Source organism: Engystomops pustulosus, chromosome 10 (genome assembly GCF_040894005.1).
Source record: "Engystomops pustulosus chromosome 10, aEngPut4.maternal, whole genome shotgun sequence".
In the NCBI taxonomy this organism is placed as follows: domain Eukaryota; kingdom Metazoa; phylum Chordata; class Amphibia; order Anura; family Leptodactylidae; genus Engystomops; species Engystomops pustulosus.
Window position 1 is genome coordinate 33,519,990 of NC_092420.1, and position 23,681 is coordinate 33,543,670.

Consider the following 23,681-nt stretch of genomic DNA (forward strand, 5'->3'; position numbering starts at 1 on the left):
ACACGGTGGAAACGGCTGTCTCTAGATTTTTGGAATCTGTTTTTTATTTTATCATGATCAGAATCACGTAAATGATTTATGTGCAAAAAATTTGATAATTCAATTCTGATAAAAATAAATTAGCAACATTTCAAAAACAGTCATTTTAAAGACATTTTAAATATTTTTTTTTAAAAAAGTGCATAGTCATGTGTATGTCAAAAATTCTGTCACTCTCACCTATTTGATACATATCAGCACCCAACCATAAGTGCCCAATGAAAAGACGACTAAAATGGAGATTAAAAGTTGCAATTAATAATATCCCCCATGAGATTCATATATCCATAGAATAGGGGAGCCGCACCAATCACAAGAATGAGACCACCAGCAAACAAGACAATGGGGGTCCCTTCACCGCTAATTTCAAGTGAGGGGGCGGTCACAAGTCGCGTTTAACCCATGCCTTTAAAACCACATTGCAATAGCGGAAGAGTGATTTGCCTAAAAGCTGTTAACACTTGCGTTTACAGCAATCTTAATGCATGTGTTAACTATGTGTTAACAGTTGCATTTTGTAAACACATGTGTTAACAGTCGTTTCATTAGGCAAATCACTTTTCAGCTATAGCAATGCGTTTTTAAACGCATGCGTTAAACGCGACGTGTGACCGCACCCAGAGTGTCAGCGATCAGAGGACTGTTTTAACCGGCCTAGATTTCACTAGACTACGGCAACTGATTGGCCACAGCAGATCACATGGTCAATGACATAGGAGTTTCGTCAAGCAGATTGGCGCAGCCGATGCCAGCTGTGCAATAGTGCTGGAGTGGGCTCAGCTCTAAACACCATTAAAGGCATTGTACCAACAATTTCGTAACAAGCTGATCGCCGAGGGACCGAGAGCTGGGAAAGGGGAATCTCAACAATACACCAATGGGTGAAGCAGCAGCAGGACGGGCATGCATCCTGCCGCTCCAATCAATAGTATGAGAATGAAAAGCACATCACTTGGCTATCCCATTCACTGGAATCAATTGCCTCAGCTCGGTGATATTACTTGTTTCCCAATACTGGTCGGTACCGTCCTACGATTGCCGACACCTCCACCCATTATGGGAAAACATTGGGAACTGGTGCACGGTAATTGTGTCATAATTTTTTGTAAATCTCAATGGGTTTACTGAGATTCTTGGAAAACCCCTAAAAAGTTAAGTCGGGGGTCGTACCACTGGGTCCTGCAAACCGATGGACTGGCAGGTCAAGTACGTATTCTGTGGCTTTATTCACGACTATGGAAAGGTACAACTCACCCCTAAAATAAGAAAACAAATCCAAACCACAAACAAATCTACAATAAATTAGATGCAGAAAGTTCTCATCACATAAATTTTTCCTCAAAGTACTATAACATATATTTTTTTTTTTTAAAGGTTTTTATGTCCTGCTTCAGGTCGCGTTCACACATTGCGCTTTGGTTGCGTTTTCATTGCATTTTAAAACGCTTTACAACAGCTGAGGAGAGGCGATCTGCCCAATTACATTACTGTTAAAGGAAACCTACCATTTCAAATGGTAGGTGTAAGCTGTAAACACCGAGCACCAGCTCAGGGTGAGCTAGTGCCGGTACTTACTTTCGTTAGTGTTAAAACCGTGGTATCGCGGTTTTAACACTTTTTAAACTTTATAGCAGAAGCTGCTTCGGCGCTGCGCGTGACCGTGCGCGCGCAACGCCTGGGGCATTTCCTATGTAGGCGCGGGCACGATCGTGCGCACGCTGCGCCGAAGCAGTTTCTGCTATAAAGTTTAAAAAGTGTTAAAACCGCGATACCGCGGTTTTAACACTAACGAAGCTAAGCACCGGCACCAGCTCACCCTGAGCTGGTGCTCGGTGTTTACAGCTTACACCGACCATTTGAAATGGTAGGTTTCCTTTAACATTTGCATTAACAAAATGTAACATAGCGTTAACAAATGTAAATAGTAATGTAATTAGGCAATTCACCTCTCCACAGCTGTTGTTATGCATTTTACATGCAATGAAAACGCAACCAAAACGCAATGTGTGAACACGCTCGTAGGCTTGATGAAAATCTGAAACTTCCCTGTATTGTGTGTAATTTTGTCAAAACGAGATGAAGAATGAATGGAGATAAAAAAAACCTGTCACTGATTATACAGAGAAAGCCGTCAATCACCGAAAGCCCTCGCATCCGTCACGTTTAACATTGAAAAAGCACATATACGAATACAATTAATCACACTGAATATTTTTCTCCACTAAATGATAGATCAACCTGCTCACCTGCCTCGCTCTATAACACTTCAGACTGCATTATCCAGGTGACAGATTACCTGTAAAGGTGTTTTTCGGGGTAATCATATTGTGGACGTATCCACAAGATCCTGATAATCCACAAGACCAGCTGATAATAGCACACACAGGGAAAAAAAATCTGGAAGTCCTGCTCTCTGTGTAGCGGTCTGTGCCAGGAATCACAAACGCTTCTATACACGGGAATAGGAGCTCGGCTGATTGGCGAGTGTCGGACTCCAATTTATGATTATGGAGGGATCATATTGTGGGAAGCTCTTTCATTGATAAGTAATTTACAATTTGAGGCCATGCATTACAAGCATGATGTGTAAATATTATGAGGAAGCTGTATGATATGGCCATCTAGCTCATGGTCAGGCTTGTGGGTCGGTAAGCCAAACCTCTAACTCAGTGATGGCAAACCTTTTAGAGACCGAGTGCCCAAACTACAACATAGACCCGCTTATTTATCGCAAGGTGCCAACACAGAAATTTAATGTGTGATTTATACTCCCTTCTCTGTCACATCTTTCATTGATACCAGCACTCTGAGGCACCAATAAAGCAGAAAATAGTCCCAGGTACAGCGGTCACTTTAAAATGGCTCTGTGCACAGCAAGTCCTGGGCTGTCTGTGACTGCAGAGTCAAACTGCAGAGATACCTGGAGTCCTCTCTGGTGATGGCCTGAGTGCCCACAGAAAGGGCTCTGAGTGCCACCTCTGGCACCAGTGCCATAGCTTAGCCATCACTGACCTAATTCCTCAATTTCCTGAACTTTGACTCAGACTCCAGCTTCACAGTGCAATGTACATTTCCATAACCTCCATTGGTGCAGGAGGATGGATAGCGGTGAGTTCCCCAGGGAAATTGTCGCTGCTCCTGTGTCCTGACTCCTGCGTCTGGTTGTATGTGTCATAACCTAGACCTGACCCCCCCCCAGGACCAGGATAGAGCCCAGGAGTGGCAAGTCTTTGTGAACTGTACTGTACTGATCCTGGGTCCAGATGCCACCACATACAACCAGAGCGCGGACACACAGCAGAGCGGCACATGGAGGAGAAGAGGAGCCAGGAAGAGAGAGGATTATTTTTTGTCTTGTATGGGTTCTCCAGTATTAGCAGGCATAAGATACTGGAGACCACTACAGCATAACACTACTATGTGGTCTCCAGTACTATTATTATCTGCTCTGGGGTCTGCAATATTATTGCCTGCTCTTAATGGAGTATTGGGTTTCTAGGGTGGTATTTATAATTTCTGTGGTGGTTGGTGCATCTTGTGTGTTGGTTACCAATTCGGCCCCTTAAAGCTGATCAGTATGGTCCTTGGACCAATTAACGTTGCTCACCTCTGGTGTAAATCCTTAGATTAGGAATAGAACAGACAATTAATGGAAATTGGGCTTGTAGTGCAGACAGGAGCCACCAGTATTTAACACTTATCCATACTCTGAACAGAACAGTGAGAAATATTCTGATCCACACAGATTGGCAAACACAGGCAGACGTAGCCCTGCCATACACTGCATACAATGGACCCACAATATTGCATATCCCACTCACTTAAGCAACCCCCATGTGCTATCTGCAGGCGAGGCCATGGGCACTGTCCAGCCACAGGCGTATAGAGCCTTAAAATACAATTTACCATACATTAGTGGTTTGAAAGGCTCTTGCACATTAAATATGATAACCTCTAGTGTAGTAGTAAAGTGTATGTGGTTTCCATACTCATGTGCACAGCATCCCAAGCTTCAGAAATTTTGTGGCTCAGTACATATATGAATACACACCATCTAGAAATGCATAAAACCTCTTTATTGATCTCTACAATCCAAAACCAATATTGCATATAACCAGTAAAATAGGAGACAGGGCAAAAATGGCAATACAAATAGTTAGAGCAGCACACGATACATCCATCTCATATAGAATTGTCTCCTGTAGATTATTATGGCTACAATATCCAAGTACAATGGTCCTCTAATATAACCAGATACCAAACATTGAAAGAACACATTAAAATAATGCTACATTTATTCAGCCCATGGGACAGCATCAGCCCCCCGCACATGGGCAGCTTCCACACTTCCACTAAGATATGGCATTCAAACATGGACCGTATTTCTCAGAGAGATCATGTTTCCACATTTAGGTATTTTTACACACAGTTTAAAAAAAAAAAAAAAAAAAAAAAAAGGTGTTGCCCTGTGCATGATACAGTATCCCCAATTATGGTGTGCACTTTTAACAATTGCAATTTTTAAACGCATTGCAATAACTGAAGAGTGATTTACCTAATTAAACAGCTGTTAGCATGTGTGTTTACAAAACACAACCGTAAACACATTGTTAACATACATGTTAACATTGCGGTTAACACAAGTGTTAACATTTGTGTTTTGTAAACACATTAACAGCTGTTTAATCAGGCAAATCTCTCTTCAGCTGTTGCAGTGCAGGCCAGGCCAAGCTTACTGTGTTCTCAAATTCATTTTCGCCCACAAATCAGTCTTTAAAAAAAAAAAAAAAAAAACACCACCACACACTGTCAGGCTGCATTCAGGGCACTGTCCCACGTTGCGTTTTGGCTGTGTTTGCAAACGCAAACCAAACCGTGCCCACCGGGGTGGCCCGATCGCATCGGCGTCTCAATTGGCAACGAGCCGCCGGTGGTTTGCATTAAATGAATGCAAAACACCGGCGGGTCGTTCCCGAACGCCAGAGTTTCCATAGAAACGCCGATGCGATCAGGCCGCCCCGGTGGGCGCGGTTTGGTCTGCGATTGCAAAGCGGTCAAACGGATGCGTTTTGAAAAACAGCAAGTGATTTTTAACGGACTGCTTAAAAACAGCCCAAAACTGGTTCAAAATGTGGCTTGGGCACCTGAACACTGCAGACACTACGCAATTTTCTGTATGGAAACTCTGTAGCATGTTCTCCTGCAAGTCAACACCACACAAAATCTTGTGACATACCTGCAGGATACACCTCCCCCCTTCCCCCTGTGGTTTTCAAACTATAAAGAGCACAACTTTTGCATCTCTTTCCCTATGTATCTGGTTATAGATCTCCGCATGAGACTTCTGTGCCCTACAGTCATTCAGCCATTGATCCAGCAATAGCAATGACCGAGGAACATGTCAGAACATTTTAGTCTTCGAGTGCCACATGTGATGCTTTTCCCCACAAACCAACCACATCTGGTAAACGACATGTTAGGAGGCCGCACACTAATTCTGACATTACATGGGTTAAGCCTGTGAAGAACATGTTTAAGTAACTCAAAAATATCATGTCAGCCAAACAAGATTACACGCCTGAGCGCCCTCCAATCTGCCAGGGATGGGAAATGCCCGCTGCTCCCAGGAAGGTTGCTAATTACACTATACAAAGAGTCACATGTTCTGCTGAGAGGATTTAACCCACAATCCGGGCGGCTGATCGCTGAGGCATTCTAGGCCGACTACTCCACAAAGGGACAAAAGTGCACAAACCTCATGGTTGGGACAGGACTTAAGATATTAGGATTAATTCTTATGTAACACTGACAGGATATACATTAAATTTAGCAGATGCCATTGGGGCTTGATCACTTTCCAAGTGTTATATGAACATAATTGCTGCTTAACCTTTCCTTGACTGCGGTTCATTGGTATCTGAATGTCCAGGTCAAATTTAGATATTTTGAATTTTTGTTATGTTCTTCTTTAAAGGGGTTTTCCCACGAAGCAAGGTTAGGCCCTATCCCATGGACTGAGACCCCCCCCCCAGATTGTGAGAACGAAGGGTCCTTCGGCGCTCGGCGCTCCTCAGACTATTAAAGCAGGCAGCCGCAGATGACCATTTTGCTCCATTAATCTCTATGGAGCGGACGGAGATAGGTGAGCGCCGCACTCTGCAATATCTGTCAGCTCCAGCAGAATGGTCACGTGCAGCCGTCTGCTCCATTAGTCTGAGGAGCGGCGAGGGGTCGGTCGGACCCCTCGTTTTCACGATCTGCGGGTGTCTCAGCACAGAGACCCCCACTGATCAGCAAGTTAAGTCCTATGCACGGGATAGGGCCTAACTTTGCTTTGTAGGAAAAGCCCTTTAAATGATCATTTCTTTGGAACTTTTTTACACAAGAATTTTTGCTTATTTTTCCCCTTGCCATGAGCGATTTTAACACTATAAGATATGCAAGTAATAAAACAGTTTTTTGTTTATAGTACTAGGAGATAAAAGACTAGAAATGTGAAAAGATCTTTTTTTGTAATTTGACCCAATAAAGTAATAAAATTTAATAAAGACCTTACCAAAATATGCTATAAATATGTATGGCACTGATTTGGCGCCCTTCCTCTGGTTTAGCTACAGATGCAGGGGGGTACAGGTACTTCTGCAAACTAAAAGCCACGTCTCCCTGCAGTTTCTTCTCCAACCAGCCTCCAGCTGACAGCTCGGAGGGGGCACACTTTAAATGACTACATCTCCTGAACCTATAATCACAGGAGAAAATTTTCCTCTTTAATATGACACCAGAACTGTGTTTATAGGTGCTAACATTCAGAAGATATGGTTTATATGGGGACTCTGATCACGTCTATATCGCATACCAGTGCTTTCTGCGCAAGAATCTATACAAATTGTGTGGAATATGTATCGTATATAGCCATATGGCAGTTTTAAAGGGGTTAAAAGAAACCTGTTGCCTCTGCTGACATGGTTGGTTTAGTGAATACTTGCAATCCCTATTGAGTAGGTTGATTAATTTTAAAGTTGTGATGTCATTCTATTATTCCTCCTGGAAATGTATACATTGCTCAGCGAGTGCTACCAGTTGGGGGCGCAAGTGCACAGTCTGACATTGTAAAATCAGTGCTGATTGGGTAAGATTACAGTGACAATAGCCTGTTGTCAACTTATTCATTAACATCTAGGAATAACTGGAGTGACCAGATGCTTTTCGAGGCCACTTTCACGCACAGTGTTAGAATTGTGAATTGAAATACAATTCTTACGCAACCCGGAGGGGCTTGGCCAAACGCATATGAGTTTCCACATGAATCAATAGGATGCATATATCACATTCGACCGCATCCTTAGATGTGTTATTCAGGATTGGAAGAACTTTTCTAGAATTTCCTTAACTGCCGCACCCCTGACCATTGGTAATGTGCGGTAATGCAGCACAGTCTTATTCGCTTCAATAGAGCTCAATATCCAACAGCACCTATGCTTGGTCTAGATGTTGCCATGTTTTCTAATCAAAGGATTACAGAACCAAAATCATCTGTTTTTGCGTCCTTTGCAGACAAACTTTTTTTTTTCACCAATTAGGCCACGTTCACAAGTTGCACTTCAATTGCATTTTGAAATGCACTTGAACATGAGGAGCTACTCCAGAGCGCAGAAGCATTAATAGTTAAAATGCTTGCGTTCAGAAACTACCAACACACGTTTTGCTGGTTAACAAGTTCTGGTTGTTGGGTAGAAAAAAAATAAAATAAATAAATGTGTTTAACAAATGAAAAAGTACAAAAAAAATATATTATATACACAATGTATACATCCACATACTTACAGATTTTACATTTTGACACAGTAATGGATTACAGAAGTCATTAGTGTATAATATATAACAACCCGTTGAAAGAGAACCCGTCATGCAAAATAACCCCCTAATCTAAATATATTTTCATAAACTGCCATTAGAAAGCATTGCCTCTATCCCTTCTTGTCCCTCTACATGTCTGTAAACTTAAAGAGGACCTGTCACCCCATTTATCGGCACTAGGAGCTGTTTACTAAAGTAAGCAGCTCCTAGTGCTTGAACAAACGCCGCCGTGTTAGAGTGATAGCGTTGCCAGAAACCTCCGGTAACGCTATCTAACACAGCGGCAGGGTATAGTGTAATTGTTGGGACAGCTGGCAAAGCTGTCCGACGTATTCATGAGGGGTCGGGGTTGGGGCGTGACTAGGGGCGGCAACTGCCGCCTAGCGTGCGGCAGTCAATGCCGGCCTATGGAGCGAGCGGGGCGGTCCGGGGTAGAGGCAGCGCCTCAGACCGCCCCCTCATGAAAACATCTTTGCAAGCTGTCCGATGATTACACTATACCCGGCGTTTGATCAAGCACTAGGAGCTGCTTACTTTAGTAAGCAGCTCCTAGTGCCGATAAATGGGGTGACAAGTCCTCTTTAAGCAATGAGGTCCTAAAGCTGTATGCAAATGACCTGTGAAATGTCCAATGAGTCATTAGCATATTCAAACTGTCCAGTTTATTCATGAGAGGGAGGCACAGCCACACCCCCAGTGCATGACTGACAGCCTGTATAATGGTGTGAGGCTGTATAAGTGGTGGCGAACCTATGGCACGGGTGCCAGAGGTGGCACTCGGAGCCCTTACTGTGGGCACCCAGCACAGAATTTATCAGATAGGACTCAAGGCTTCCTCCTGCAGTCCAAGACAACCCAGGACGCGCCATGCTCAGTGCTATTTTAATGACACCCCTACTTGGCTGCCAGGACTACAGGAGGAGCAAGAAGGTGTGGACAGAGATGGATTATCGTTGGAGCTACTGCTTTGGGTCCTCTGATTCTTCCTCTTCAGGGGACCCTGGAGGGAAGCTACAATCCAAATGTCTCCTACTTTCTATTTTATTAGTGTCTTCAGGACGCCAATATGATTGAAACTTGTGATACAGCAGAGATCAATAGGTTACTGCTTAAATGGTCAGGGTGCCCAAACTACAACCAAAATCCACTTTTATGTTGCAAAGTGCCAACATGTGTCTAAAAGGTTCGCCATCACTGCTGTATAATGATGTGCTTATGTGTATAATGCTGGTGCTGGCGCCCCCTGCAGCCTGTGTGTGTATAGGAGAGATACAACAGCTCCAGGCAGCCATGTTATAGCAGAACATGCCAGGTACTTGTGTAGCTGATGTCTGTGTCTCACACCTGTATATTAGGAGGATGCAGCATGTCAGCAGATGACATACACACACTAGCCATGCTTTACTATACATTACACACAGACATGAGCAGGGGGAGGAGAGGGGGGGTAACAGGGGTGACATCACTGCCTCTGACCATGTGACCAGCCTCATTTACATAATAAAGAAATTATGATTTTACAATGATTAATGTATGAATTGACTAGAAAGAGGCTGGGATGGAATCATTGTGAGCTGCTCCAACAGGTAGAGGTGACAGAAATAGTGACAGAGACCTGATGACAGGTGTCCTTTAAGGATTCTTTCACACTAGATACATGAGTTTCTTTCAATTCAACAGATAGCACACGGACACGTGAATTTCTATAGGCTCATGAAATATCTGATTTTCACGAATCTGCATGCAAACCAGGAGTCCAAGCCACAAAACCCTGTGAAGAAAGGACGTTCTGGTGTCATATTAACCCCTTAACGCTGAAGCCACTTTTCACCTTCCTGACACGGCCCATTTTTTAAAATCTGACATGTGTCTATTTAAGTGGTTATAACTTTGGAACGCTTTAACATATGCAGTTGATTTTGAGATTGTACTTCATGCTGGTTGAGAAATTTAATCAATATATTTAGTATTTATTTATTAAATAAATGGAAATTTGGCAAAATTTTTGAAAAAAACAATGTTTTCCAAATTCAAAAGTTTCTACTTTTTGAAAAGTTGGTCATATCACTAAAATAACTTGATAACTAACATTTTCCATATGTCTGCTTTAACTTGGCATCATTTTTCAAACATCTTTTCCTTTTTTTAGGATGTTAGGAGGCTTATAACTTTAGGTGCAATTTTTCAGATTTTCATGAAAATCATCAAAACCTACTTTTGGAGGGTCAATTTAGTTAGAAGTGACTTTATAAGGCCCACATGACAGAAAACCCCCACAAATGACACCATTTCAGAAACTACACCCCTCAAAATATTCAAAACAACCTTTGGGAATTTTGTTAACCCTATGAGCGTTTCATGAGGGTGAAAGATAAATGAAAGTGAAATTACAGAAATGTAATTTTATCTTACTATAGATTCATTGAACACTAAAATTTGCACCTTCACAATGGGTTAAAAAGGAAAATGCATTTTACAATGTTGGGGGCAATTCTTCCTGAGTATGCAAATACCCATTTTGTCACTGTACCCTGCTGCACGGGCACAGGGGGGCACTTGGAAGGGAAAGAGCATTGTTTCGTTTTTGCAGGGCAAATATGGCTGAAAAAGTTTTCATGTGTCAGGATGCATTTGGAAAGCCATAATGGTACCAAAACAGAGGAAAGCCCCAACAAGAGACACCATTTTGGAAAGTACACCCCTTGGAGAGTTTAGCAAGGTGTAATTTGTGTAGTTGCCCCAATAGTTGTTTGATTCAATTAGGCCCCAAAAGGGAAAAAAAGGTGAAAATTTTCTCAAAAAAGTCACTTTTACCCCAAATTTTTGTAAGCCACAAGGGATAAAAGATGAAACAACCCCCATAAATGTGTAAAACTATTTCTCCTAAGCACAGAACTGCACCACTTTTGCATATAAAGTGTTGTATGGGTGCAAAGTAGGGCTCAGAAGGGAAAGAGGGGCTTTGGCCTTTTAGAAGCCAGATTTGACAATCATCCTTTACATGTGTCAGGATGCATTTGGAGAGCCCTAGTGGTACCAAAACAGAGGGGAACCCCAACAAGTGTCACCATTTTGGAAAGTGCACCCTTTGGAGAATTTAGCAAGGTGTAATATGTGTATTTTCCCCTACAGGTGTTTGTTTCAATTAGGTCCCAAAAAGGAAAAATATGAACATTTTCCCAAAAAAGTCACTTTTACGGCTATTTTTTGTATCCCATAAGGCATTAAAGATAAAACAACCCCAAAAAATGTGTACTAGCATTTCTCCCGAGTATAAAATTGCCCCACACATGCAAATAAAATGTTGTATGGGTACGCAGTGAAGCTCAGAAGGGAAAGAGGGGCGTTGGCCTTTTAGAAGCCAAATTTGACAGACATCCTTTACATGTGTCAGGATGCATTTAGAGAGCTGTAGTGGTACCAAAACAGAGCGGAACCCCAACAAGTATCACCATTTTGGAAAGCACACTCCTTAGAGAATTTAGCAAGGTGTAATATGTGTATTTGTCCATAAAGTTGTTTGATTTAATTAGGACTTAAATAGGAAAAAGGTGAAAATTTTCTTATAAAGGTCGTTGTACCCCTAATTTTTTATAGCCACAAGGGATAAAAATATGTAATAACCCCCCAAAATGTGTAGACCTATTTCTCTCGAGTGTAGAAGTACCCCACATGTGTATATAAAATGTTGTATGGGCGCACAGTAAAAGGGAAGGGGGATGTTTGCCTTTTATAAGCCAAATTTGACAGAAATGTTTGACATGCATTTGGAGAACCCTAGCGGTATAAAACAGATAAGAATCCGAAAAGTGACCCTAATTTTTGAATGCACACCCCTTAGAGAATTTTGCAATGTGTAATATATGTATTTTTTTTCCTACGGGTGAATGATCCAATTAGGCCCTAAACATAAAAAAGGTGAACATTTTCCTATAAATGTCACTTTACCCCTAATTTTTGTAAGCCACAAGGGATAATATATTAAATAACCCCGAAAAAGGTGTAAAACTATTTCTCCCGAGTGTAGAAGTACCCCACATGTGCATATAAAATGCTTTATGGGCGCACAGTAGAGGAAAAGAGGGATGTTTGTCTTTTAGTGGCCAAATTTGACAGAAATCCTTCATATGTGTCAGGATACATTTGGAGAGCCGTAGTGGTACCAAAACAGAGGAAAACCCGAAAAGTGACCCTAATTGTTGAATGTACACCCCTTGGGGAATATAGCAAGGTGTAATATGTGGTGTAGGGTAATACACAAGGTGAAATGAGCATTTTGAACATATAGGTGGTTTCCAAATATGATGTGCAATGGAGCCCAAGATGGAAATTGCAATTATTTCTGGAAAGTTCAGTGCCCGTTATGTGGCGCCCCTTATGAAATAATGGAGGGTTATAGGGAGCAACGGGACATAACAGTTGTTACAATTATTCATTTTACTGAAATTAATTCACAACAGGTTGGGCGTGAATTGTGAATGTGTTGCGTATAAGGAGGTAGATGATACCAAGGGACCAACTAAACTTTTGTCACTCTGGAGTTGTCGCAGGTCTCTTAGTAGTATATAGTGTCCATCCCAACTCCTCTTTTGGAACAGACTCTTTATTGAGTCCTACAATTAGAAGCAGCAGAATTCACCGGGAAAATGCTGTCCTGGCAAAACACAGGAACATCTAAACCAGAGGTACTGGGGCCCCGTCCTTCTTGTCCCAATATTAGTTTCCTAATACCTTCCTCTTGAAAACGGAGAAATGATACGGCAGGACCTGCACATTGGAACAGCTCGTAAGAGTTGTACAGCGTAATCTGTACAATGTGCACGGCCAGCGCTTTTGTACCATATCTTCGTTTTCCGTAGGGAAATTATTGCCAAGTGTTGCTCTTATTCACCTTAGCGATGCCCATTGTGACGAATATTGCTGCTTTTGGCTGGACCAAATCGACCAGCCAATAGCGGCAAACATGGACAGAGGGGGGCAGCAAAACCCTTCTGGAGCACAAGGCACAATTGGTGGCAGTCAGGAACAGCCGCCACCCTGCCCCGATCACCGTGTCTACAGACATGGTGACCGGTATTACTGACGTCATAAGTAAATTCGCTTCTATTGGCTGGTCTGAATTGATGAGCCAATAGCAGGGATCGTGAACTGGGGGTGTGGGGGGGACGGAACCATTCTGGTCCATGGGGCAGGATGGATGGCCGTCAGGATCAGCCGCCATCTTGCCCCGATCATGGTGTCTGTACCGTGTGGGCAAGTCACTACCCACCGCACCGTTCTATGACAACGCGCGTTGGGAATAGGCTATACAATCTTTATTTATTTTTTAAGCAATTTAAACAAATAATGTATTTGTATTGCACTGTGCATGCCCAGTGTCTTACAGCCGGGTCCTGCCAGGAGGCACGGACCCGGCACCGGGAGGAAGATCGCGCAGCCCCGGGCACCGGCAGTCCCGGGGCTGCGATCGGAGTTGCGGACCCCCCCGGTAAGTGCCGCGGGGGGGTCCGATTGACATCAAATACTTTTTAAATGCCTCTAACACGCCGCGGTCGCGTCGCGACCGCGGCGTGTTAGGGGTTAACACCCGCGATCGGAGAAATCTCCGATCGCGGGTGTTAGAGGCGGGTGTCGGCTAAAATATATAGCCGACACCCGCAGCTTCTGGCGCCGGCTCCGTTCAGGAGCCGGCGCCAGAAGTTTGACGTAATAGTACTGCATTTTGCGGGAACGCACCTCCCGCGATGCAGTACTATTACGTCAAATGTCGGGAAGGGGTTAATCCCCCCTTCAATCTGATATCTGGATAGTGTATTGATCCTTCTTGCAATTTGCATTTAAAAAAGTGGATCTTTATAGAGAGCTTTCTATTTCAGAGATTTCCAACTAACTTTAAGGGTGCAACCACATGTTCAGTTTTTCAGCTGCACCTTCCTTTTGATCCCAAAACCAGTAGCAGAGTTAAAAATAAATAAATAAATAATAGAGGAGCAGCACTTCTTAATGATAAGTCTTCTCCCATTATGATCCATTCCTGCTTTTGGCTTCAAAAACTGCATCTGAAAAACTGAACGTGTGGCTGCACCCTAAGGGTGATGCCACACATGACGTTTTGAAACAGTTTTTGGTCCGTTTAAGCAATGCGTTAAAAAAAAACCGCATGCAGTTTTTAACGGACTGCTTAAAAAAACGGACCAAAAAACGGTTCTAAAACGCCATGTGTGGCATCACCCTAAGGCTGGTGCCACACGCACCGCTTTGTGTTTTCAAACGCAGACAAAGCCGCACCCACCGGGGCGGGACTCGGCCCGATCGCATCGGCGTTTCTATGGAAACGCCTGCGATCGGGAATGAGCCGCCAGTGTTTTGCGTGAATTTAATGCAAAATACCGGCGGCTCGTTCCCAATCGCCGATCGGGCCGCGTCCCGCCCCGGTGGGTGCGGCTTTGTCTGCATTTGGGTTTTCAAAGGCAGACAAAGTGGTGAAAAATTTTTTGGGGGATTTTGCCATCTTCTGGCGCTAATAACTTTTATATACTTTGGTGTACGGAGCTGTGGGTGGTGTCATTTTTTGCGACATTTGATAATATTTTCAATTATATCATTTTTAGGACTGTACGACCTTTTGATCACTTTTTATAGATTTTTTAAAATATTTTTCCAAATGGCAAAAAAAGTGCAATTTTTTACTTTGGGCGCTATTTTCCGTTACGGGGTTAAACGCATTGAAAAAACGTTAATATATTTTGATGATCGGGCATTTTCGGACGCGGTGATACATAATGCGCTTATGATTTTTACTGTTTATTTAGATTTATATCAGTTCTAGGGAAAGGGGGGTTAATTGAATTTTTAGGGTTTTTTGTTATAATATTTTTTTAAAAATTTTTTTAAATTTTTCTTTTTACTATTTTTCAGACTCCCTAGGGTACTTTAACCCTAGGTTGTCTGATCGATCCTATCATATACTGCTATACTACAGTATGGCAGTATGTAGGGAAGTTCCTCCTCATTCATTACAATGTGCTATCATCACATTGTAATGAAGGGGTTAAAACGAAATAGCCTCGGGGCTACCATGGAGAGGGATCGCTGCTCCCCAATGACGTTACGGGGAGCGACGATCCTAGGCAAGATGGCGACGCCCATGCGCCGCTATCTTTTTGAGGCTGCCAGCAGCGATCACTGTGACAACACCCGCGATCAGTGCTACCGGTAAGCCTTTGCTGCAATATGCAGCAAAGACTTACCGGCTATGGAGAGGGCTCAGCGCGTGAGCCCTCTCCATGCAGCAGGACACGACCGCCGCCGTGAATACAAGGCGGGAGGTCGTGAACCAGTTATTATAAATATTTTTCTAGGTGCCAGGGAACAAGAGAGTTCCAAAAGACATTCCAGGTGTGCCCCCCCCCCCCCCGGCCTGCCAGCTGAGGACAGAATGTAGAAGCTGTAAGGAACTTACAGTTTGCAGAAGTACATGCACCTTCTGCATCTGTACCTGAACATGATAGAATGATGCTGTACATATTTATAACATATTTTAGTAAAAGTTTATTTAGTTTTAGAAAAAGAAAAAAAAAATGTAATAAATAAAACTATACTATCAAATCAAAGTCTCACATATCATGAGGAAAAAAAACAAAGTAAAAGTTGTTATGATATGTAAAGCGTTTCTAAAGATGCAAAAATTTGTCTGGTCATTGAGGCACCAATGACCCTTGGTCACAAAGGAGTTAAACACACTAAGGACATGCGAACCACAACAGCAGGCCACGGATGAGTTGGTTAAATATAAAGCACATGTGCCTGTGAATGTAGCTGTAAAGCACATAACAAAATGCCATAATCCATGCAAATATTTTATTTTAATTTGAAGTCAATAAGGAAATGACAGCAGAAGACAATTAATGAATACAGAAGTGTATATAAAACAGAAGTACAGTATTGTGTGGATGACAATCACTTTAGATTCCAATATGCACACAACTCCTGCTACATTAACCTGAAAAAGAGACTGTTAAAGATTGTGGTCGGGCCAAAACACTGCTTCAGGTTCCTGATGTGAACAAGTAACAAGTCCTCATCAATATCCGATGACTAATAGAATTCCGCTGATCCTTCACTTCAATGCAGACACTCACAATGCTACAAGAACCAAGTGAATACGGCTGATACATGATGCATAATAATGATCTATGAGCAGGAAAAACTCATGGTGCAAGATCAATCACATAAGGTAAATCTGTGTCCAGTGAAACGTGATAACTGTAGTAAATGGTTCTTGTATATCTATAGATTATATTGATCATTTGGCAGCTTATCTACTTGCTCACGTATAAGCTTCAAACTGTTGAAAATTGGTCCCTCACTAACAATGCCTATCACAGAAACTGAGGGCACGCTTAGACGATGCGTTTCAGCCGTGAACACACACTTGAGTAACATTGCGGTTTAGCAGATGCAATGTTACCTCAGCATGTGATCAAGGCTGAAGCCTTTGGAATGTGTCAAAAACACATCAAAAAATGTGACGCAACGCATCATGTGAACGTGCCCCAAGGGTGCCTCCACACGTCCAGTTTTTCAAATGCAGTTTTTGGAGCTAAAAGCAGGTGTGGATCATAATTGGTGAGGACTTGTCATTGAGAGAAGCTACTCCTCCTCTATTTTCACTCCACTCCCGATTAAGACATCAAAAATTGAATCTAAAAAAACTGAACGTGTGGATGCACCCCAAGGCCTTAAAGAAAATCTACCATCAAAATCCATCACGATAAACCAGTGACACTTACTCATATGATTACCACAGTCACAGTGCCTGGATAAAGATTCCAAAATCAACTTTTTGAATTATGCGAATAAGTCTGAAGGGCTCTGGGGGTTTTGCCAGAGGATTTCAGTGCTGCAGATTCATAGGCTGTTACAATGAGCAGAGCATGTTTTCCTCTGCTCTCTCCCTTCTCCCTGTGTAGTCTATAAGCAGCAGGAAGTGCTTGGGAGACCTGCTGTTACTCTCCAGCACTGAAGGTGCTCTAAAGGTTCATTCAGACGGCCATTTTGGGGACCGTGATCTGGTTGCCCCCATACACTTCGAATGGCTTTTGTTGATGGATGGAGGAGCGGCGAATAGAACTTGCCCCTCCTACGGCCCGCGGTCAGGGAAAGAACCTGGCTCTCTGAATGCAAGAGTAAGTGTGTCCCTTGTTTATCATGACAGATCTCTTAATTCATATGGCAGGGTGGTAGAAGACGGGGGTTGAGGGAAGTGCTCATCACCACTTCACTCTCCATAGGAAGCACAGTGGCATACACGGTGTGGTTACACACACTCTGCTCAGCGTACCACTACCTTCTGTAATATATCTCTATTGGGGCCTCCAATATGGTTGTGTGCATGGGGCATTAGAATATGTCCCTATGTGACAGAACAAACCAATATAGAGAAGATTTAAAAAGGGTTGTCCCAAGTATTTAAGCTATAAAATTCCATATAAAATCTGTATAGACACATTCAGAACTTGTGTTGCAGGTCGACAGTAGAAGAGATTTTCAATGATTGTTGGGATAGGTTGTGGATTTCAGAGTGTGACGTTTGGTTCTTTTTTTTATTGAATTGCCTTAAGTTTTAACTGCAGAAACCACCAGTAGGACAGCAGTTTAAAAGGAAATCTACCATTTGCTTTGTTGCATTATGAACCAAACATACCTTGAGAATGCTGTAGCTACACTGAGGTTGGGAAGAGTTTCCTTACAGATTCTGGGAAAATATAGCGAAACCAGTTCTCTACGCTGTGCTGAGGAGACCCAATCAGGCTGAAACAGTGGTGTCTACAGTTGTGAGTCTGTTCCTTCTAGCATACATATACTGGTTTGGTTTTAATCCTGCATCATATCATAAGGCCTCTCGTAGGTCAGCCGTTTGCATATTTTCCCAGTAGTGAAACTGATGCCGTAACATATCTCGTTTAATCCCTGAACTGAGTGGATTTGCTGAAAAAAACAAGTATAAAGTTATGATTAGGAGTCTGTCGCTCCTGTGGCTGGCTCTAGCGCTTCTCCTCTTACCCCAATTATGTACTGCTCCGGAGAATGTAATCACTGTGCTGTCCCTGATGGGCAGAATTAATCGCTGCACCATCATGCAGCTGCTGTGTATCAGTGATCCAGCTCAGGTTGTTAAGTCCTGTCTGGATGATTCAGGAAGCTCTGTGTAATGCGTTTATGTATGGCAGGCAGGCTGCACCCAGCTTTCCCAAGGTCCTGAATTTTATAATTGTTTTTTTTTTGTTTTTTTTTTTGAGTAAAACTACTCGGATCAGTGATTAAACAAGATATGTTTCTACATCAGTGTAGACATACCTACAGCATTCTCAAGACATGTTTGGTTCACAATGCATTAAAACAAATGGTAGATTTCCTTTAATAAAACACACTGTGTCTTTTAGCACAGGCTTCCCATAGACAGATAAAATACTCAAGTGAACCTTGTCCCACAAAGAATTCATACTTGCTATTTTCACACTGCACTATACTAGAATAACTCATTAAATAAGATGCCCAGTGGCTCACAAGGGGTAAAACACTATAATAGCCAGTAAATTCACCTATTCTTTGACACGCTGACATTCCCTGGGTTTCTCACAATTGTTGACTCAAATTATATCACCTTCCAAAGGGGAACACCATTGGGGTCAGTGATTGGCAAGGAGGTCACTTGGGACCTGAATGTAAAGAGCAGCAGGGGGACCTGGAAGCTTTCATATAGCTGTGGATAAGTGTTATGTTTGACCCCATTCCTCCCCAACGCATATCTTTAATAAAAAAAAGTTGAACATACACTTAGTTTAATTTTTACCTAGATTAGGAATTTAAATTATATATTAAAGGAAAACTTCCATATCTGAAAAACAATCTTGCTATCCCTGGCAGCAATATTTACCTGGTATTTAGAAATGACTGACCAATTCAAAGAAAAACATTAATGCCAGTTCAGTGGGAGTCAGACGACCCCACAAATAAGCTGAACGAGTAGCTGGATATACTGTGTAGTGTTTTAGCAGGGTTACTGTAGCTCATCTACTTAGCAAGCTGCAATAGTCCAGGACGGCCAGAACATGAATTATAAAGCAGCCAATTACAGCTCCAGATATGAGCTGATGTTTTCTGGTGCCAGATGTCTGTCCCCCACAATAACAACCTATCATCAATGTCAGAACTATTGGGGTTCAAATCCCAGCCAACCCATCAATCAACTAAGTGAAACAACCACAGTTCTAACATACTATGCAGAGGCTGGGAGTATTGTTGTAGCTCAGCCTTATCCACTTAAAATGAACAGCGCTGCAGTAACCGGGCATGGCACCTATGCAACGTATAATGCTGTGACTGCATCCAGAGAGCCGCAGCCTCTTACATCAGCTGATCAGAGTGGATAATGTTAGACACCGGCCGCTCTAATACCAATGATGGTGATATTATAAACACACCTTCATTATCCCTATAGTCATACCTGGTAGTGCAGCAAACTGCATTCATGTTAATGGGAAGAGTAGCACCTACTTAGCAGAGACAGGCATCTTTATAAACAGCTAGTTCCACTGCAGCTTCTTAAGTAGTCTAACAATCTGTAAATACAGCATGGATTGCTCACTGCCAGAGCAAAGTCAGCCAGAAACAGGATCCTGATAACAAAAATGTCTACTAATGCTTAGCAACAACATATTCAGCATAGGTCAATGGAGTGTACAGGGTCATTAAGACAGATCTCTTTTTAAAGACGCTGCTGTACCAGACAAAATACAGACATAGCATTGTTCTAGACACCCCCTTTAACTGTGCATATGATGTAATCGTGCAATCCTTTTTCAAAGCAATTTAGACTTTTTACACATATCTCTTACATTGCTTTGGTACATTACTTTATTTGAGCACATCCACCTAATTTACAATTTCATTCCATACTCTCCATGCACTGACCTTGGGACAGCTTTCCTTAAGTGTTTCTCCCTCATTCGTCTGCATGGGAAAGAAAAATGGTGTGCAAAATGGTGAAGAATCACACGCAGGTATTGTCTAGAAGTAAAAATGGATGAAAGTCAGTGTGGTGATACATTTCATACACAGTCCGCAGTCCACATTGTAAATCCCCATACAGGAACTGAAAACAGATCGACTTAAAGATTTCCAAAGTAAATTTTTAAACCAATAGTATTGATTTACAGTATTTAAAGAAAATACATCATTAACTATGAAGCATCATAAACCAGGTACACTTACTCATAGATGCAGGCACCATAATCATCTTATATTTATAATCCATGGCTCCTTCCTGCCACTATAGGCCCTCTGTGATGTGACTTTGCAGGTGTTATTACACTGTCCCCACCCCTTCAATCCTTCAGAAGGATTGCCACAGTCACAGGGCCTGGATCTAGGAGTAAGGCTGCATACACACTGCCGCGAGGGGGTCGTATATACGGCCGATATACGTCCCCCATAGACGGCAATGGGCGCACGTCGCCCAACGGGAGCAGTGCGGTGCAGCACACGTGCGGCACCGTACCGCTCCGTACCCCAGAAAAAGATAGGACATGTCCTAGCTTTCTCTGTAGTACGGCACCGTGCGCTATATGTTTCTATGGAGAGGGGCGGATATGTTCCCCGCGCGCTGCCGTTGCCCGCCGTGCCACGGTACGGCGGGCAACGGCAGTGTGAATGTAGCCTTAGTGTTCCTGGTTTATCATGCTGGATGATATAGATTTCCTTTTATATATTTTCTTTGTTAATGATAGGTCATTAACTGGAGATTTGTAGGAGATCAATACCCAAAACTCATACAATTCAGCTTTTAGGGAGAGCCTGAAGCAGATCCCACACATCCCTCATTGGCAGTGTTGTACTATTGCAGCTTATCTTCCCACGATAAGAATAGTAGATGAACTGTAATAAAGAAGTTGGGCCACTATTCTATGTATGGAAACATCTGCTTATAAAACAACTATAAAACTTAGCAGGCTAATGTACTAATACACCTGCATTTATAAAAATGAACATGAAAATGAGACCCGTCCTCAGTCAGTGCGCTACAAGCGCTTGTTCTGTTTGTCTATTGGATTCCCATCTTTCTTGCTGAACAAGGTACTCGGTACATGATATACACTTGGCATTGTGCTCAGTCAACGAAACTGGACACTGATTCACAGATGTGTGTTTTAGCCCTAAAGCTGGACACCATCCGTAGGAGACACTGATGACAGGTGTCCACAGAGATAAGGATTTTCCTGTTGGATTTCAACATGTCTTAGGGAGATAAGCCGGCAGCCTTTTCCCCTCTTGTGCATATGTATAGGAGGTAGTCCAGAGTGCTGGAGGTCATTATGTTTGACAGCCTACAATGGAAATCAGCAATGTATAGGTAAATATCTCACTATGAGAAGACTAATGTCTGTACAAGGTCATGTGCAAAAGGTCCTGCAGATGTAAAGAGGTCTCAGATGAAGGCAACATATACATGAAAATGCATAACACTATAGTACAGAATCACAACTACTTTCCAATAACAATAATTTTTCAAGTTAAGTACATGCACCACACAATGACTAAAGGGGCATCTCAGAATCACCATAAAGAAACCATAAGCAATATATCAATATATGTAAAACACTACATATACATAACCTTTAGGTGCACAGGCAATCTATGATCTAGTAATACACGGCACACACTTATACCACAATTACAATTCTATGCACCTTTTCAGTCAGGTTGCTGGGTATGTAGCCAATAATGTAGCCGAGTCTGCTGGAAAACTTTCATTATTAAAAGTCCATTGCAGCTGTTAACACTATATAGGGCTGAATGGTTTTGCTGATGCACCCTGTGGGGTGTGAATGCGTGATCGTACCTTTCACCAGCTCTGTGTGTGACAACAGCCAGCAAGGTGTCAAATCCTGGGTAGAGTCAGTGCACAGAGTAAGAGACAAAAGACCTGTGAATAGAAAGAAAACAAGAGATAAGCAATGTGACAGAACTGAGCCCCTGACCTGCTAGAATGGGGAACCTGACCTCAAATCTGCTGCAATCTGCAGATGTTAAGCATCGATGGCAGAGAGCGCCACAGGAGAAACTTATTCATACGCATGTACAATACACACAAGCAAAATTATTATTTTTTGGACCTGTACGGTGGTACAGCTACGTGTCCCTCTACAGGCAACTTTTTTAATGCAAAACGCTGCTGTAGATCCAGGACACTAAAGGTGCTGCTGTATCAGTACAGATCGAACATGCACTGTCAAATCCTATCAAGATGTCACCACTTAATGAGTTGGAAATCAGCAATAACACTTTATGAAAGGAGTTTTTGGCAAAATTCAATTCACTTAGTTCTGAAGTTCTAGCTTAGCCTAAACATGCAGATGAGGACCCATCCATACACAACCAGGCAGACTAGTCATTAAGGACAGCCAGTTGTCAACCACCCTACTCAGAAAATACACATAACAAGGAGAAACTGCTTAGAAAAAGCTCAAACTCAACTGAACAGATATAAATAAGCTATAAATGCTTATTTGGAGCAGTCAACTTTCGGTATAGGGATAATAATCACTTATTATACTTGTGATTGTATAATGCACCACTAAATAACCAAGCACCCATATGGGATGTATCAACTGCATATTTGCTGAATGTGCTACAAGGGTGACAAAAGGTACCTGACACAGCCCACTGCCATATGTCTAGGCTGGTTGTCCTTTGATTTCATTGTATACTGTATATAAGGTTTAATTTCTCCTTAGTTATTATGATTTTAGCAGGAGATCACTTGTGGCTCCCCTAAACCCTGAATAAGAGCCAACCTTACCCAACTGCTCTGTGCCTTTACATAGGAAAGCCCATTAATCCCACCAAGCCAGTGCCATGGAAGTACATGCAGGATTGGTAAGAGGCACCCATCATGTGTACCAGTGCTAGCACCTCTATAAGAGATTGGCGGTGACAGCAGTGACTGGGCAGTCATGTTTCATGTTCTTATTCAATCCCTTCCCCCCATTATTAGTGACACAATCACTTTAATAAGAACATCTATATACAATACATAACAGACCAGAACAATGATGCAGCTGCACCACAAGCACCAGCTCTGCCATTACATAACATGGACACCCAATGACTGGACATTACAGTCCTGCATCAGCCTCTATGAGAAATCACATGCACACAACTTGATGCAGCACGCGGCTACAAAGCCGCACAATGTGAACGTAGCGCTAAATGTCAAGGCTGAAGCCGGCCACAGGTCATGCAGCTCGCTCTCTCCCTCAGCCATTAGGCCTTGAGCGCGCGTGCACACACGCACGATCTCCACACTGCCTCATGTACACCACAGCCCCGCACCTACATGATGGCAACGCGCTGCCATTTACCCGCACCCACAGCCACCCCGTCTTCCCCTCTCACCGGTCTCCCGGTGACTCCCACCTCCGCCAACTCCGCGCTCCCCTGCCTGACTGCACCACAGCCCGCTCCGCCCTCTGGCAACAACACCACAACATGACTCGACATGAGCACGCCCATCCGCCGCTACCATTGGACCAGAGCTTTGAGAGTACAATCTCCTATTGGCTCCACTGGCTGTCACTCACAGAGACCCGACCTTTCATTAGTCCTAGCTCCTTATTGGGCCTATCGTGTACACGCCCTTCCGAACGTCGCTCAGGCCGCGGGGCGGACGTGCTGACGCCATGACGTGCAAGCGTGTGCGTTCCACGTCTCGTTTTGCCTTG

The 23,681-nt window shown here is 42.9% G+C and overlaps 1 protein-coding gene across 3 annotated transcripts in view; it reads right to left on the bottom strand.

Moving 5' to 3' along the window:
• TNRC6B (trinucleotide repeat containing adaptor 6B) overlaps nucleotides 1-23,478 on the bottom strand; it is an 81,949-nt gene extending 58,471 nt beyond the window's left edge. For 2 of the 3 annotated variants that reach the window (XM_072126671.1, XM_072126668.1), the window contains exons 1-3: nucleotides 23,356-23,478; nucleotides 21,800-21,883; nucleotides 19,873-19,968 (exon numbers count right to left, since the gene is read on the bottom strand). In XM_072126671.1, coding sequence (XP_071982772.1) covers nucleotides 19,873-19,907 — 35 coding nt within the window. In that variant the 5' untranslated portion in view covers nucleotides 19,908-19,968; nucleotides 21,800-21,883; nucleotides 23,356-23,478. The remainder of the gene's footprint in view (nucleotides 1-19,872; nucleotides 19,969-21,799; nucleotides 21,884-23,355) is intronic. The other variant, XM_072126669.1, reaches the window with a different exon arrangement.
• Nucleotides 23,479-23,681: the final 203 nt, after the last annotated feature.